Source organism: Poecilia reticulata, linkage group LG15 (assembly GCF_000633615.1).
Source record: "Poecilia reticulata strain Guanapo linkage group LG15, Guppy_female_1.0+MT, whole genome shotgun sequence".
NCBI lineage: Eukaryota > Metazoa > Chordata > Actinopteri > Cyprinodontiformes > Poeciliidae > Poecilia > Poecilia reticulata.
Window position 1 is genome coordinate 5,988,543 of NC_024345.1, and position 17,189 is coordinate 6,005,731.

The 17,189-nt window shown below is 36.8% G+C and overlaps 1 protein-coding gene across 2 annotated transcripts in view; it reads left to right on the plus strand.

Annotated features, from left to right (window-relative positions):
* Positions 1 to 17,189, plus strand: part of LOC103476610 (1-phosphatidylinositol 4,5-bisphosphate phosphodiesterase beta-1-like) — a 49,894-nt gene that overhangs the window by 14,997 nt on the left and 17,708 nt on the right. For both annotated transcript variants that reach the window (XM_017308882.1, XM_017308883.1), the window contains 8 exons: positions 1,184 to 1,341; positions 2,348 to 2,430; positions 3,569 to 3,653; positions 3,762 to 3,927; positions 6,184 to 6,239; positions 9,284 to 9,380; positions 9,611 to 9,695; positions 10,078 to 10,202. In XM_017308882.1, the coding sequence (XP_017164371.1) occupies positions 1,184 to 1,341; positions 2,348 to 2,430; positions 3,569 to 3,653; positions 3,762 to 3,927; positions 6,184 to 6,239; positions 9,284 to 9,380; positions 9,611 to 9,695; positions 10,078 to 10,202 (855 nt within the window). The remainder of the gene's footprint in view (positions 1 to 1,183; positions 1,342 to 2,347; positions 2,431 to 3,568; positions 3,654 to 3,761; positions 3,928 to 6,183; positions 6,240 to 9,283; positions 9,381 to 9,610; positions 9,696 to 10,077; positions 10,203 to 17,189) is intronic.

Consider the following 17,189-nt stretch of genomic DNA (forward strand, 5'->3'; position numbering starts at 1 on the left):
CTCCCGCTCCCTTCTTCCCTCATTCGTGAACAAGATCCCCAGATACTTAAACTCCTCCACTTGGAGTAGTTAAAACACTTAAAACAGCCTTAAATAATGTTTCAAATGCTAAGTTCATAAGTGCTTTGTAGATATCTTGCTGTAAAACTTTAGGATAAATTAAATTAAGAAATTTAAGACTAAACAACATGGCAGAGCAATATAATATTACCACATGAAGCTAAATTTTAAAGTTTAATTGGTAATACTTTTATAACAAATTTATGTCAGTTCATGATTTCTTGGTTAATGTCAAGTTGTCATAACAAAGACATTTGAATAATGCCAACTTTGTATTAAAAGTGTCATGATTTACCGAATGACACTTTATGACAACAGCCATAAATATTCATGAAGACTTATGACAGTGTCATGTCAGTCTTATTCAGACCCCTTCGAAAGTGTTACCAACTAGGGAAGTATTTCTCAGGGAAACTAAACAACAAAAACTTGGTTCAATATTAAACATAAAACTGCATCTGACTGGCCCATCCAATAAGTGGTGTTAATGTAGCTTGTTATTACAGCATCAGCTACTGACCAAAACCAGGCCTTACGACTCTGATGCCCTGTTTCTACTGAGCAGTATGGCACGGATCAGTGTGATAGTTTTCCACCAGACAGGGCAAACCCAACACATGGGATATGATGGCAACGACAGTGACAAAAGTTAAACATTGTCTTGTGTTGTGTCACTAGCCTGCATCTGTACGTCTGCAAGCTGAAAATTTCACATTCACATATATTGCTGGTCGCTTGCCTTACTGGCATACCTCGCTCACTACTTAGAAGATAACTGGTCTTTATTCAAATGACCCAACTTCAGAAAACACACACAGTTGATAAGAACAGCAAAGTGAAAAAAGCTTAGCTAGTAGATGGTAGATGACACAAACCCATGTCCAGCTGAACTTTATTATTGCTTTTCAGCTCTTAGGAGTTAAAATCTCTGGTATGTTTTCATTTTGTATGACATTCCACCTGTTTTTAGAAGTTTGTTGTCATTAGTCATGATCTCTAATTTCCCTAACATAAGTGTTGTATTTTATCTTGGGAAAACAGTATGGTGGGTCTGGCTGCCTGGGGTCGACGACAAGCTGTCACAGTTTTCTTTCTGTTTATATTCCTTCTACGTGTGTTTCAGCGGGCCAGCTGGCAGGAAGCTCCTCGGTGGAGATGTACCGGCAGGTTTTGCTGGCTGGTTGTCGCTGTGTGGAACTAGACGTGTGGAAAGGGCGGACTGCTGAGGAGGAGCCGGTCATAACTCACGGCTTCACCATGACCTCTGAAATCTCCTTTAAGGTTTGTCAGCCACTATTTGAAACTGTGCGATAAAAACTACGTCTTAAATGTTGTCAGCGGAAATTTGTACATCCATTAACTGCAGCTTCACTAGCGATTTCAAGACATGGGAAATTTAAGCATATTATACAAATTTTAGACAGGGTTGAAGGCAAAGTTTTGGAAAAGCTATTCCAGAAGTTTATTATTAGCCTCCATTAACCATTCATGCTTGGGGTCATCATCTTGTTGTAACACCCAAATTTTATAATAGTCAAAGCAGGCTAACAATAGTCTTCTGGAATGCCCTGCCTAAAGCCCTAATCTGTACCATGTTGACAATTTTACTGCTACATGTTAGTTTTTTACAACCACAGCCACAAGATGTTTTTACTGAAATCCTATATGATGAACCTTCAGAAGTGAGAGCATAATTCTCATGTAATGTTTTTAAAGTTTGTATAGCAGGCATTTGTTTTAAGATTCAGGTCAGTGAAATGGTTTGGAAATCATGTTTCATTTTCATTCTCCTTTACAATTAAACATTATCTTTAATTGTAATTGCTGGATCAACACAACATTACCATGTGTTGGTCCAGCTCCTAAGCAATCCTAATAAAATGGTTGTGATGTGACGAAATGCGAAAAAGTCATATCAATGTTCTTGTAAAGCATCATGCCATGAGTCCATGCCAGAAAATCAACCAGTTTAAATCAGCACTGCCAATTTTGCCAAGTGATTAAATTTCCAGCCAGAATTGTCACTAAAAGCATGTTGCTGGCTGCAACCAGCATGTGACTGACTTGTCAGGCTAATTCTCAGTCACGTCTCTTGTTGCCAGGCAATGCACCAACGCTGGCTGGGTTCCAACCAAAATCTTAAACAAATTTGATATTAAAGCAATTGAGTCAGCTTCACTAAAATCTAATCCATGTTAAGTCTGTTTTCCTGCTTATCCTATTTGTGAAATGGATATGTGACAAATCAACTAAAGAATAATTTTTTTTGGTTTGTTTTATTTTGTAGGAGGTGATTGAAGCCATTGCAGAATGCGCCTTTAAGACTTCACCTTTTCCTGTCATACTTTCATTTGAAAACCACGTCGACTCGTAAGGACTTTATTAACACATACACTCATCAGCCAGTTTTTCTTCCATACACTCATCAGCCAGTTTTTCTTCCATACACCTTACCTATCTTGCTTGCAGCTTGTGCATAATTTCTTTATGATAGATTTAACAAGAGGTTAGAAAACTTATCAGAGATGTTTGGCATTGGATTACAATCGACTCTTTGTCATGTTAAATCCCTGTTCTTCCCCATCCTAAAACTCTCTTTTAAAGTTCCCTTCACCATGTCTAGATGCCAAATTGCATTGCGATACCACCATATGGTTGGTTAATTTGTCCAGCCTTCCTAGCCATACAGCATTACAGAGATTTAAAGAGGAGTGGCAAAGGCAAATGAGGTGGATTGGCAGTGCTTGTCAGCAACTGATAGTAAATGTGTTTTCATTGACCATTTGACATTTCAAAAATAAATTTGCTTAACAGAAACACAGCAATTTACACAAAAAACAGCCCTCTTGTTTTTCAATGAGAGGTTTTGGTGCTATGATGAGTTGTTTTTTTTTGGTTGGATCAAAATGGATTTATTTGGCAAAACTGCAATGGAAGCACTGTTTTCACACCACGTGTCACATGATCAGCAGCCGGAGGTTGCACCTAGCGCAAACCATGAAGAGGACGACGACAGGAACAAGTTGGAGGATGATAACATATTTTTCAGTGACTTATTGTGTGAACAAATTTATTCAATTGTGATTTTAATTGTGCTTCTTATTTAATTGCAAAGGTTTTGCACACATTGGTAACAGAAACGCAGCTGCTGTCTTTGTGTGGAATATTGTTTCTGCTGCCTAGATTTGAATCTGTTAGCATGTCATGACAGCCATGAGATTGTCATTCAGCAACAGTCTTCAGTCAGAGGCCACTTCAGAGTCGTTGTAAGACTGACTGCTACTCCAGATACTTTATGCCCACAGCATATTTTAAGACACTTGGACGATATGAGTTATGACAACATTTAATTTTCTTTTGGTGTAGATAAATAGTTTTTGAATTGAACTGATCTGCTTTTGAACTGGTGTACCAGCTAAACTGACTGGTGAATGTATTATCTTGTTTATATAGAATATGTCATTATTGAGATAAAATGTGTAAATACGTTTCTTTATGTGTTTTCCAGCTTGAAGCAGCAGGCAAAAATGGCCGAATATTGTCGCTCTATTTTCGGAGAAGCATTGCTGATCGATCCTCTGGACAAATACCCTGTAGGAAAATGCAGAACGTTGTTTCATGCTGTGATTTTGAAAGTAACCCTGCACTGACCGTCGTTCTCTTTCACTATTTTTTTCCTCACACTTTTTCCGTGTCTGCAGCTGGAGGCGGGCGTCCCTCTGCCCAGTCCTCAGGAGCTGCTGGGCAAAATCCTCATCAAAAACAAGAAATCTCACAAACCTGCCAACACCGCTGACACCAAGAGGCTAATTGACCAGCCTGCCAATCAGAGTAATGAACCAGTGTCTCCTAGCAACAACACGGGAGGTATGACACAAAGACAATAGACTCAGAAATCCACATGAAAGATGCTCAACTGTGACAGTCAAAGGAAAAAAAAGGACAATCATTTACTTTGGGATTTGTGATGCTGCATTATCTGCAGAAAGACACAAAATATCAGAGCCTTCAGGGCTGAAATTAAAATGCTTTTTGTCCCAATCTGTGGAGTTGTTTTCACATCCATCCTTGCAAATATGAGTCACTGCTGTCGTTCTGGAAAGGTTCAGCGACGGAGCCGTCCTTAGAAGGCAGAGACACAAAGCAATTTCATGTGTGTGGGTTTTTTTTAATGATCGGTTGCTTTCACAAGGCTCATGTGTGTTTATCTTAACCTTTTAGCCGGAGTGGAACCTCAGATGTCTTTACATTCATACCGCTGCATCTCATCAGGGATGCCTCAGTAATGAACAGACCTCCCAGATGAGCTTAGAAGGGCTGAACTCCAATTAAGAGAGAAGCGCAGAGGGAAATTAAAAGGCCGTATTGATATGTTTGGCATCCAGGTCCTTAAAAACATTTTCTGGGACCGAAGATCCCAGCCATGGCTTAGAAAGCAGACTGGGATTTCTCGCTGAAATTCCTTCTCACAGAGCGCTTTTAAGATACGAAAGAAATAGTCTGCTTTCGTCCGAGAGCAGCCCCTATCTTTTGGTTTGTTGCTTGAGAAATGATGCGCTACAACCAGCAACTTCAATTTATTTCATTGGGATTTTATGACTAAAAATATTAAAGTCCGTTTTTTGTGAAGACGCTCAGTCAGACTGGATGAAAAATATTGCTACAAACTCTCAGTTGAAAACAGATTTGGGCCTTTTAACATGTTCTGGTGAACATCTCCCAAACTCTCAAGTTTTTCATTCGAAATTCTCCTGTTTTTGGCTCCATCAACTGGCGAAAACCATCAATGCATACAGATACCATGTTTCAACATAACTATGATATGTTCTTTTAAACAGTTATTTGCATAGAACCGTCTCCAGAGTTACCATGGATTTATTGTCTGCTTTTTGGACTTATGCTCTTCTTGCACCATCTGTCAGTGCAGATGGATGGTCATTTCCTGGTCACTTCACAGTTGTGCTAAACTCTATTTTGTTTTCAGACAATGGGTTGTAACCAAACACCGCTTAGAATTTATCCAGCACTTCATCTCTGACCTGCCTGGTGTGCCCATTTACTATTTGCTTGCACTGTTTTTTATTTAGGAGCGTTTTTTTAATCAAACAAAAAAAAGTATCAGATTTTTTTTATGTTAATAAAACATTCGGGCTGGAACTTGATGTGTTAATTTCGATTAATTAATTACATAGATTTTAAGGTATTACAAATTTACAAAGACAATTAATTGCTTTTCTTCCAGGTAGAACCTTTATGTTTGTATGTTTCTGGTACATTTGTACATCTGACAGACAAGCGACATCCACAAATAGCAGCAAGAGAAAACTTCCTCCCTTGGCCCACTGAGGGTTCATTTTTGTTTCAAAAAACTTTCTGATGGGATGCTAGAAAAGACTGTTGTTGTGTTCAAGTTGTGCTAAAAGGAGTTAGCCTATCAGCGAAGCCGATCAAAAATAGCACCTCAATGCTAAGGTGTAGCAGCGATACAGACGTCCCCAACGCTAATCTCCACATTTCTAAAGAAGTTCCGCTCATGATCAGAGGTTCATAAAACCTAGATAGCACTTTGCACCAATCTGATGGTTGAATAACCTAAATAATAGATTGAAAACAATAAATATCTTTCTTGTTGAGCTCATATGTATATTTATTTATTCAATTAATTAGCATCAAAATTGTTTTTAAATTGAAAATGTTGCTTATTTTGTTGAAACATGGTTTTCTATAATTAATTACAGCTTCTATCATTAACTCAATTACAAATTTTAGTCACGTTTCAACATTTATTCTTTTTTCTTCTTTTTACACAATTTACACAACTGAGTTTGTCTGTCATATAAATCTTTATGAAATACAGTGTAGTCCAGAATTTGCTTGTGCAACAAAATGTTGGAAAGTCCAAAGGGTGTGAATACATTTACAAGACCATTTTTTCACTGAGAGCTCTGTGTTGACTCTAATTAAACTACGATGTGCAGTGAAGCCGCACACCCAGCCTCCGATGACGCATCTGCCTCGTAGCCAGCCGGCTTCTTTCCTTCCACAGAGTCACGTTTCATTCTAGTTCTTCTGTAGAAATGAGATGGGACATGGAGATGATGGCAACTTATTTAATTTTAACAGACATGGAGGCTGAGAGTGAGGAAGATGATGATGATGAAGATGATGATGGTAAAAAGGTCAGTGGGGACGTTTTAAAGAGCTGACAGAGGGCCACCCTCACCGCTGTCACCCTTTGTTATCGTTCGCAAGCGATGTGTGTTTTCACAGCTTTGTTGGTCTGTTCTTACATGCTGGTGTTGAGCTTGTCGTGAATGTTTGCTGTTTTTGTTTGCTTTTTTAGTCTGTGCCTTTTTTTCACTGTTGTCCCGAAGCTGCTCTTTATTTGTCATCTGTGCTGTTCTTGATCTTTGGTCAGTGTTTGGATGCTATCTATCTTGTACTGTTGCAGTTTTTAATTGAAAGACTTCAGCCCTCATCCATTCAGTTTGGCTTTGTGCCCATCGTTGGTACTCTTGCTCCGTGTTGGTGTCAAATATGTCTAATAGTTTACCGGAGCAAACATGCAGTGATCAAGTGCCTCTTATGTCAGTTTCCATCTGTCCTGACTTCACAATCGATTGGACCAAGCGCTTGCTGCATTTCCATTACAAATGTGTACAACTTTGTCTATATTCCACTAATTTGGAAAAAATACAACTTTGTACTCACACCTTTTCCTAAGAAATGCAATTAAAATCACATGTGAATAAATTTGTTCAGGCGATAAGTCACAAAAGAATATGCAGTGCCATGATCTTTCTAGCACTTCCTGTCATCGTCTTCGTCATGGTTTGCACCAGCGGCAACATATTTGTTGATCATGTGACTTGTGTGATGCAAAAAAAAGTGTTTCCATTTGCGAAATAATCCAATTTTGATACAGCCAAAAAAAAAACACACACCTCATCCATGCGCCAAAACTTTTTATCAAAAAAATGGTTTCTTTTAAATTGGCATGATTTCATACAATGAATTTACGTTTGAAATGTCAAATTGCCCAATTCTATGGTCAATGGAAACACAGATATTGCTTAATCTGCACGTCACATTACGTTTTTTACAACATACAAAACATCTATTTAGAACAAATCATGTAAAACAAGATCAATTTAGAAAGCTGAACTCAACTAATATTACAAATGTTTTGCCATTTAAAAAACACAAAATGCCATTTCTAATGACTGATGTTGTCATTAAATGGTTCAGCCTCATGATGTCATTCATCCCCAGGTCTTAGTTGAGCTTGTTGAGATTTGTAATTGAGTTCAAGTTAACAATGACAATTGCCACTTCAGTATAGGACCTCTTCAGAAGCCATGCTTTGCTGGACTTTATGTGCTTGGACCCATCGGCCTGTTTAAACATTCAATGACCCCCAAGCTTCCTCACAAACACCATAGCATTTTTATGACTTGGGTCAAACCTTTTGAATTTCCTTTCTCAAACTACTCAGTAGTTTTTTTGAGTTCTGGTCTATTCCTCCTGACAGAACGGGTGGAACTGAGTCAAGTTTGTTCTTTACTTCACTGACGCACGCCTTTTTAGATCTGCCTACAAACTTTCTATAGGACTGAGGTCAAGGTTTTGAGATGGCCACGACCTTGACTTTGTTTCCCTTAAGCCACTTTGTAGCCACTGTGGTTGTATGCTTAGGGTCATAGTCCATTTGGAAGATAAATCACCTGAGCTTTGAATTCCTGGCTGATCTTTATAGAAGTTGTTTCCCCAAACAGTTGGGATGGTACAAGTGCCCTGTTCAATGTATCAACGATAAACCCGTCTTTCAGGAACAACTGAGCTCTGCCGGTAAAGTGTGCAGCATAGCGCAGTGTAGCAAAGACACATTCGGTCCAGGGTTACTGGTGTATAACCTATTTAAATAAAAACAAAGACTTGGGGGCAAGTAAAGCCTGGTGGCTTGCCAAGCCACCAGTGTTACTGGGTTAGTGTTACGTACACACCCCCAGTGTTACATACACACTGGGGGAAACCGTGTGTATGTAACTTCCTGCTTCAACTCCAGTTGGGAGCTGATTTTCTTCACTTACTATTAAACCATCAACACTCCAGGTTTTTAGGTGTTACACCTCAAGCACGCCTCATGCATTCGATGAACCCCTAACTGGTTCCATCATGTCTGCTTCAGACTCTGTGATTTCCTAATGTGTGCACTTCTTTCCAGGGGGTTGAAGAATCTGGGGACTGCAGTAGTTATTGAAAGTAGCAATTACTGTTGAATTTGAAATAATTGTTATTTCCCACAGAGAACATGATTGTGGATTTTAGGAGAAGAAGGAACGTGTCAAAGACTATTTCCATGATGGGGGAAGAATTTAAAGAACATTTGTGTTTGCCTGGTTTACAGACTGCTTTGGAGAAGCGTCAGTGATTCTGTGTACAAGAAGAGACGGAGCAGACTGTGTTAGTTAAGGGAGTTTAGGTTTTGCAGTATTTACAGAATGACGTTGTAGATTTTCAGTTATGGAGAGTGCAGTCTCATATGTAGACATCTATGACAGTCGCAGCATCAGAGCCAGTGAGTAAAAAAAAAATCTATAAAGAAACAAATTAAGAAAGAAAGCTGAAACTTGTCCAAAGAAAGACACTTCATAAAATCAAAAGCATAATGAACAACCATGAGCATAAAGCACAATTAGACTGAATATATTTGAATTCATTTCAGAGATACTTTATTAATTAAATATCTTTAATTAAATTAAATTAAATTAAATATCTTCAATCTGAAGACTGTTGCTGTATGACAGCCTCATGACTATCATGGTGACATGCTAACAGCTCAATATCCATGAAGCAGAGATTATATCCCACAGTAACATGTTTTGGATGACACCACCGGTTCTTAGCTTAACTTTCTGATAAAGAGTAAGATAAGGTGTGTTTCTTTATTAGGCTTGAATTGCATCTCAATTCAGCTGTGTGCTCATTTTGTTTGTTTTTGGTTGTTCTCATATGTCCACTACAAAAAAACAACAAAAAGAAACAGCTGTTGTTTTACTGTGCAACAGCAAACCCGTGCGTTTGTTCTGCATCTCTGTTGTTGAGCAGCATACTCTCTCAAAACCAACTTTGTGCATGATTATTTGGCTGTGAAGATGTGTTTTTAAGGAATGTTTGATCGTATTTCAGTGTTTAACCTTGTGATTGTTGGCCTTCGTCTCAGGGCTCTGCGGAGAGAGAGGCTGTTGCTACGGAAGAGATGTCAACTCTGGTAAACTACGTCCAGCCGACCAAGTTCAACTCCTTTGAAGCATCAAAGAGTAAGAGCAACAGATGCAGAATCTGCTGCAACACAGTTTGAATGTTGGATCTTTGTGTCTCTAACTCAGCTACATGTTTTGCCTCAATATTTTGTTTTATTAAATGACAGGATCAGGATGTAAGACAATCTGAGGCATTTTCCCTAAAACCGTTGTCTGAAGGAGGGAAGTGATGTAACCAAAATAATTGCCCAAGAAATGAGCTTCTTCCTGTGTTTTTCTGTGTCTAGAGGCAGCTCGCTGTTACCACATGTCATCTTTTGTGGAGACCAAAGCTTTGGAGCACCTCACAAAGTCACCAGTGGAGTTCGTGGAGTATCCTTGGCCACCAATACCGCAGTTGCGGAACGCCATGGCAACCAGTTCTTTACTTTGTTTTCCCTCTTCCTCTTTCAATGCTTCTTCTTTTTACTTCAAATGTCAGAAATATGTATGAGTCACTAAGGAACTTAAGAATTCATTTTTTTAAATTTGAGCTTGGGTATTTATGTCAGCTTGCATAGGAGGAACTTCAAAGGTTATAAGTTCATTTCAACATATATAATTACTAAAACCTACTTCTGAAAAATAAATCAAAACCCTTAAGTAATTTTTTTTATCTATATCTATATCTATACCCCGAAGACAATTTCATGTATGATTTCTCTATACCAGACAATTATTCTCTGGTTGTTTTCCTTAATGTCGTGTCGACAAGATATAATAAATCCCAGCTGAGTCGTATTTACCCAAAAGGAACCAGAGTGGACTCGTCAAACTTTATGCCTCAGCTGTTCTGGAATGCTGGATGCCAACTTGTGGCTCTCAACTACCAAACTATTGGTAAAAATTAAATAATAAAATAGAAAAGGCTAAACAATAAAGGTGAATTTTAACTCATAACCAACAGGTTAGAACAAGAAGGCATTTCAATTTTAATCCCCTTTAGACTTAAGTGCCACCATTGATCACAGCAACATTGTACGTCTTTTATCATCTTGGGTCAGAATTATGGATTCCACTTTAAATTTATTTTGCTAATTGTGTCCCAAACAAAATCTTTAGCATTGATTTTGTTCGTAACATCCTTAGGACCACAGTTGAATTGTACTTTATCCCAGTGATTAGTCATTGGCCCTCTTTTATTCTGAATTTATGTATGTTATCATTTAAATGCAGATGACTGACTGTATAAGTTAATTTTGCTTGATTTCAAAGCTTACTAGAAGAAATGAAGTCAGGTCAGACTAGATTAAATCAAGCTTGAGCCAGGTTAGGTCCAAATTCAGTCTTCAGTGGTAAATACATCAGTAGCATATAGATTGGTAGCATCTAGCACATGTTCCTGAGTTCCTGCCATCACCTTCAATTTATAAGAGAGAAGCTGCAAAAACTGAAATCTTAGTAAGATTAAATATCTTAAATTAAGGAGATTTTTCTTGTTTTCTTTCTGACAAGATCATTTTTCTCACCAAGAGGGGTTTATGTTAGAATATTTTCTTATTTTAAGTGTTTTTGTACTTAATTATGTCAGTAAGATATAAAAGCTTAATATTAAGAAAATATTAACTATTATGAGTAAATATGTGCTAGAATCTAGAATATCAATATTTACCAATCAAACTTCAAGTCTAGAACTTATTTTATATAAGTAAAAATTTCTTATTTCAAGCACATAAAGCGAAATCACATACTTAATGAAATGTCTTCAGATAATTAAAACAGACTATGTCCAAATGGAATCCTTTGTGTTATTGTCAATGAAAAATAAAAAAAACCCATGAATTTATACTCTTGTATAAGTTGGCAGAGTGTACTGGAAATTATAATTTAATATTTAAACRGTTGACATTTAACACAACAATTTTAGAGACAATATCAGTTTATATATGAAGATAATTCTTGTCATGTTTCCGTCTGCTATGGACCTTAATCTGATCTTCTTGATGCAAGATGTGGGACCTCTCACTGACACGTCATGAAATGTCTATTGATGTGTGATTTGAAATGGCTGGTWTTCCACACAATGAGATTAGAATCAACAATATTGATTAGCTCAATGTCATGATAAATATTTTAATTTTTGGTTTATATTTCAAATTCTCACTTTATAAGTTACTAATATTAGTTTGAACAATATTTTATTCATCATGTTTGTAACCCCTTTTATGACATCATATAATCCAAATGGGAAAGCGCCCAAAATGTCAGTGAGATAGTATTAATGTTCAATACAACAGATTTTCTTTCCGATCCGATACCGAGTAAAATTTAAGCTGGTATTGGCAATACAGATCCCATACTTTGTGCAAAGACAGTTAATTTGTTTCTTAATTAAATAAAARATAAATGTAATCCATATCTTGGCTTCATAAAAAGAACACAATGTACTCTGATGCACTCATTTTAAATTCAGAAGTATATTGAGACAACAATCTCGTTTACTTTAAGCTATTTTAATTCAGCAGAAATATACAAAATATGTAAAAATGGAGTTGCAAACTAAAAAAAAAAAAAAGAAAATCAGTAAATTAAAACCCCACTAAATACATCCTTGTTTAATTATTAAAACTACTATAAAATGACAGCTGAAATTATGGAGCCCTCCAGGGGACATGAGGATTTTTTTCTTTTGCTTTCCCTCACAAAAGGTTTTGCGTTCGCTCGCAATAATCTACAGATCAGTTCATGCGGCATAATTGAATACTGTAAGCCATTTTTACAGTGGCCGCCATACTTTCTGCTTTAATATAAGCTTATAAGGTTTTTCCATGGACTATTGAGTTATTATCGCAGGGTAATAAGTCATTTGATTGTGTCTCTGTTGTGCAGAGCTGTGCAGAGACTAGTAAAGGGGCAGGTGCTCAAAAAAAGGGCTCATCTAACTGCATTCTAGGACAGAATATTAACAAAGCCTCTCAGCTTTCAAAGTTTAATAAACAATGATAAATTACAAAATTGTGAGATATACAATCAAAGCTAACGAACATCTTCGTATCGAGCATAACACTATGCCTATGTAAGATATTTTATTAGTAATTTCTTTCTGCAGGTCAAACCCGCAATTTAGCAAGATATGTAAATCAGAGCTGGACCACCAGACATATTTTGTCTTTACAGAATTACATTATTAAAATATAAACAAGGACACAATGCAACCTTTAAGTGACTGTAATCTATAAAAAGAGCTGCCTGTTTGCTGCAGTGGAGATGAAGACGGTCCATTCAGGAAAGCAGAGCTGCAGCAAACTTTRACGTGGAACTGCAGAAAAAAGAAAAAAACAAAAGCAAAAATTGAATTGTTGATGCATGTCACCATGAGAAAAACCTACTGAGTTTTGATTAAAAAAACCTTTTTTAAACATTAAAATCCCACATTTGTCTCATAAAGTGAATTTTTTTGCAAAACAAACTTATTTGTGCATGTCAGAAATCTTTTCTTGATATTCTAAGTTTTTGTTTGACTCAAAGTTTTGCTTGTGATTCTCACATGACGTCTTGAGCAGGACCTAAAATCACAACAGAATATTTCTGATGTGTGCAAATAAATGTTTGTTTGGTAATAAACCTTTTAAGTTCACAAGACAAAAATGAGTTATTTAATAAAAAAAAAAAGTTTTTTAAACAAAACAGTTTGTTTTTAAAAAAGAAATCATTACAATTCCAAAAGTTTTGATTACAATTTTATTTTACTTAACTGAGGTTAGTTTTTTTCCCCATTGAAAGGGATGGGAAAACAAATTTAACTTCATACTCTGTGAACCAGACCCTAAACTTAAAGTCTGTCATTAACGGTTAATTCAGTTGTAACAGCCTAACTAAGCTTTTATCTACTGTACTTTTATAATATTTTCTTTTGGCAAATTCTCTAATCTCGGTTGGACATGAATGAAGATGGAGGACCTTTTTACGTGTATAGGCCCTACAGCTGCTGTACTGAGAGGTAAGTTTAAAATTGTCTGTCTTTCTAAGATAAGCTAACTGTGAAGCTAGTTAGCATGTCGTGAAATGGCAATTTTCACTCGCGAGTTAAAGAGCCGCTCTTGTGAATATGAGCTTTGAACAGTTATTAACCACAATAGCTGTGGCTTAAAAATAATATTGACACGAGTTCCTGGTAGCTTCCGTTTTTTAACATAGCTAAGGTGGCTTCTCATATAGCTTCTGATTCGGGAAATGGTTAAAGGGCAATTCCGCCTAGTATTTCACTAACTTTGAGGGTGTTTGATGTGCTGTAATTTAAAAACTTAAATGCAATGAGTCTAAMAGCCTAGGTTAGATATTCCACACTGTTACCAGGATATTTTAAACACTATTTTTGATTTGTGAATTTAAGTAGTAGTTTGATTTAATTAAAATGACTKTCTTGCCATCTTGAATTCATGTAATATTGTAATTGAGCACATTAACTAAAATAAGCCTTGTTTTATTTTTCAAGTAAACCAAACTGTTGCCATGGTGAAGCCTATGCCAGACACATCGTCAATCACGTATTGCACCATCTACAAGAAACTTTGGGAATTGCAAGTGAGGACGTCCTTCACATTCTTGAGGTAAGAAATTTATGATACTGATTCATCATTACACTGATTAGTCCCTAAAACGTGGTTTGTTTTGTGATTGTTTTTCTGTCTGTGCTCCAATTAGCAGATGACCCAACAACTTCAATCAAACAAGACCACTTTTCTGCTCTGTGGTGATCGTGAAACCAACTTTCTACTGGCCGTTGGAACCATGATCTTCTCAAAGGAGGACTGATAGTGTGATGTACATCATAGCTACTACACCTTTCAGCATCCTTGTGTGTGGCCACTCCTCTCTGTGCTGCTGACAGATATCTTGAGAACGGCGTCCGTAACTGAGACAAGACTTCCACATATAAAAGGCTATGGCCGAGGATTTTACAGGATTGTTTAAGAATCAGATGCCCATCCAGACTTTAAATTCTGATCAGTAGTCATGTTAGGGCTGTATAAATAAATCGATTCGGCGATATATATAAATATTTTCCGCCCTCGGAAAGTATCGATTTTTCATCCGCGAGTATCGATCCGTTAAACCATAGGAGTCCATAGCCTTATAGCTCTTTTTAACGTCTAATTTGTTACCGCGTAGCAGCAAGACTCCGCCTCCCTCAGTCACACTTTCAACTTGAGCTTAAAGTTCACATTATAAACTACACACCAGTTTTTAAATTGTGTTAATAGACCAAGTAAAACCAGAGTTATGCTAAAATTAGTAAACCATATTTTTCTGAATGTCAGAGAAATGTCAAAAGCGCCGCCATTTCCCGGCTTTTCCGATTATGTGAGAGAGAATGAGCTTCCAAACGTACAAAACGAAACAAAACATTAGATTCCTGTGTTTTTGGAAATGTAAAATCTTCAATAAATAACGATGGGCTGTATTTTGTTGCTGAAAAACGAAGTAAAGTTGGGCAAATAACCGTGAAAGAGAAGCGGAACGGAGTAGCGGAATGGAGTAGCGGAACGGAGTAGCGGAACGGAGTAGCGGAACGGAGTAGCGGCGCGAATTGAGCAGCTGCAAAAGCAGTGAGATTACAAAATTAATGCAAATTTCGACTGGTAGCATTCACTTCGTAATTAGTTTTTAGCTTAGCGGTTTCTGTTCTGTATATAAAGGATTACCTGAAGACAGTGGCGGAGCCAGAGGGGGGGCCAGTGCCCCCCCTGTCATCTGATTGGCCCCCCCAGTGGCCCCCCCCTGATGATTGACATGTAACAGCACCAGGTTATTCCTGTACATTATTTGGAATCATTCTAAGCTAATATCTAAAGAAGAAAACCAATAATAAATATATGAAAAGGAAATGTATAAAACTTTATATAAGTCCATGTGACATAAATAAATAGATTTTTATCAGGCGCGATACCAGCCTCCTTTATACTCATAACAACAAGCTGATATTCTTCTCCTGGATGTTTCAGTTGTGCTGCGCTGTGGTGCAACTCAAAGGCTAAAGCACTTCATACCTGGTGGTGATGGTAAAACACCAATAAGTTATTTATTGATCCTCCGCAAAAAAGAGAAAAAACTGAAGAGGGGCCGACAATGTTCATAGTTTGGAGCAGAGGTTGGGTTGGAGTTTTTTTGTTGTCCGTCAAAGAAAAAAAATCATTTTATTTCCAATTTGTAGTCATCAAATGAAACATTTATTATTTCTCTGCGAGAACGTTTTTGAAATCAGGTAACATTTCACGAAATGACGTGATTAGAAGACGACAGAACTCTGATCGTTTTCTGATCCCTCAGCGGGAGAAAAACCAGCAGAAGCGGATCAGCTGCGCTAGAAGCTCCAGAGTTTGGTCCGTTAAAGCGTCCAGATCAGAGGTTTTTGATCCAAAAAAATGCAGCCACAGTGTCCAAAAGAAAAACTCATAAGTGCAATCATTTGCATATTGAGTCTACAGAGGCTGATAATCTCCCCACTCTGCTCCTGGATTACCGTTTAAACTTTTGAGTTTTATGTCAAATCCACATGAATTAAATGACAGAAACGAATTCTCTCACTGCATCTTTGATTCATTTTGTCCAGCTGCAGACTGTTAGACTGTCCAATCAGAGTCGGGTATTGTGTAGTTGGTGCTTTTAATCAGTTTTCAGTTAACTAAAGTCAAGTCTATGGAACACAAAATGTCACTAAAATCACTCTGTCCCTCTAAAATCTTTCAGAAAATCGTAAAAATGCACTGAATCGTAGCGAACTATATCGCTCAACAAATATCGTGATACATATCGTATCGTGACCAGAATATCGAGTATCGTACCGTGAAATTATTGTATCACTACACCCCTAAGTCATGTTTTATTGTGTTTATGTGAAACTTAAACGTAATAAAGATGTTAAAAGTATTTGAACTCATGTCTTCATTTTAGCAAGCCAATAACATCTCTTGTTCCAGTATTCACAGGATTAATTTTTGGATTCTTGCCTTAGAACCTTGAGTAAAGCAATGACAAAATATATATTTTAATTCTATGCCACAATAAAAGTAAACTAGTTTTAGGCATATATATGCTGATTTCAAGAAATTCAATGTAAAGTAACATTTTCTTTACTTGAGATTATTTTTCTTAAAATAAGATAATATATCTTATAAGTAGGCTTGTTTTAAGTAAAAATATACTAATTTTAAGATATTTGTAGGTTCATTTTGGTTAGATATTTTTTCTTGTTTTGGAAAATCTTGACGAGATAAATTTTCTTGTTCTGTTGGCAGATAATTTTCTTATTTTAAGAAAATTATACCCTATTTTTGTACTTTTTTGTTTCTTGTTTTTGAAAGGGGACTTTTTGCAGTAGGTTTAAATCGAAGTTAATTTGTGTGTTTTCACCCTGCAAATTATAGTGCCAAAATCTCTCCTTAGTATTAACAGAAGTAATACTAACAGTAACCTTACAACAGTCAGAGAACCATGACTTGCATGGTGTAGAGCAGTGTTTCTCAACCTTTTTTGGCCCAGCGCCCCCCCAGCCTTTATCCAGGTCCTTCTCTGCCCCCCACCAAAGAATTTGCAGACTACTTTGCACTGACTATTATTGTATTATTAATATTAATATTACTATCACTATCGTAGATGTTTTAATTTTTATGCTTGTTTCTGTATTTATCATCAAACATAATTTCCCAGAGAACAAAAAAGTTATGGTAATAGAAATTATTTTCACAGGCGTCTACGAAAAATGCAATGAACATTCAAGTTAAAATCAGTAGGCCAACAGCAGCCAATCACAGTGGAAAAAATATTCTTATTTTGTGTCATTTTCTAGTTGTTAAATATTCCACAAAATGACCAGATAAAAGATGT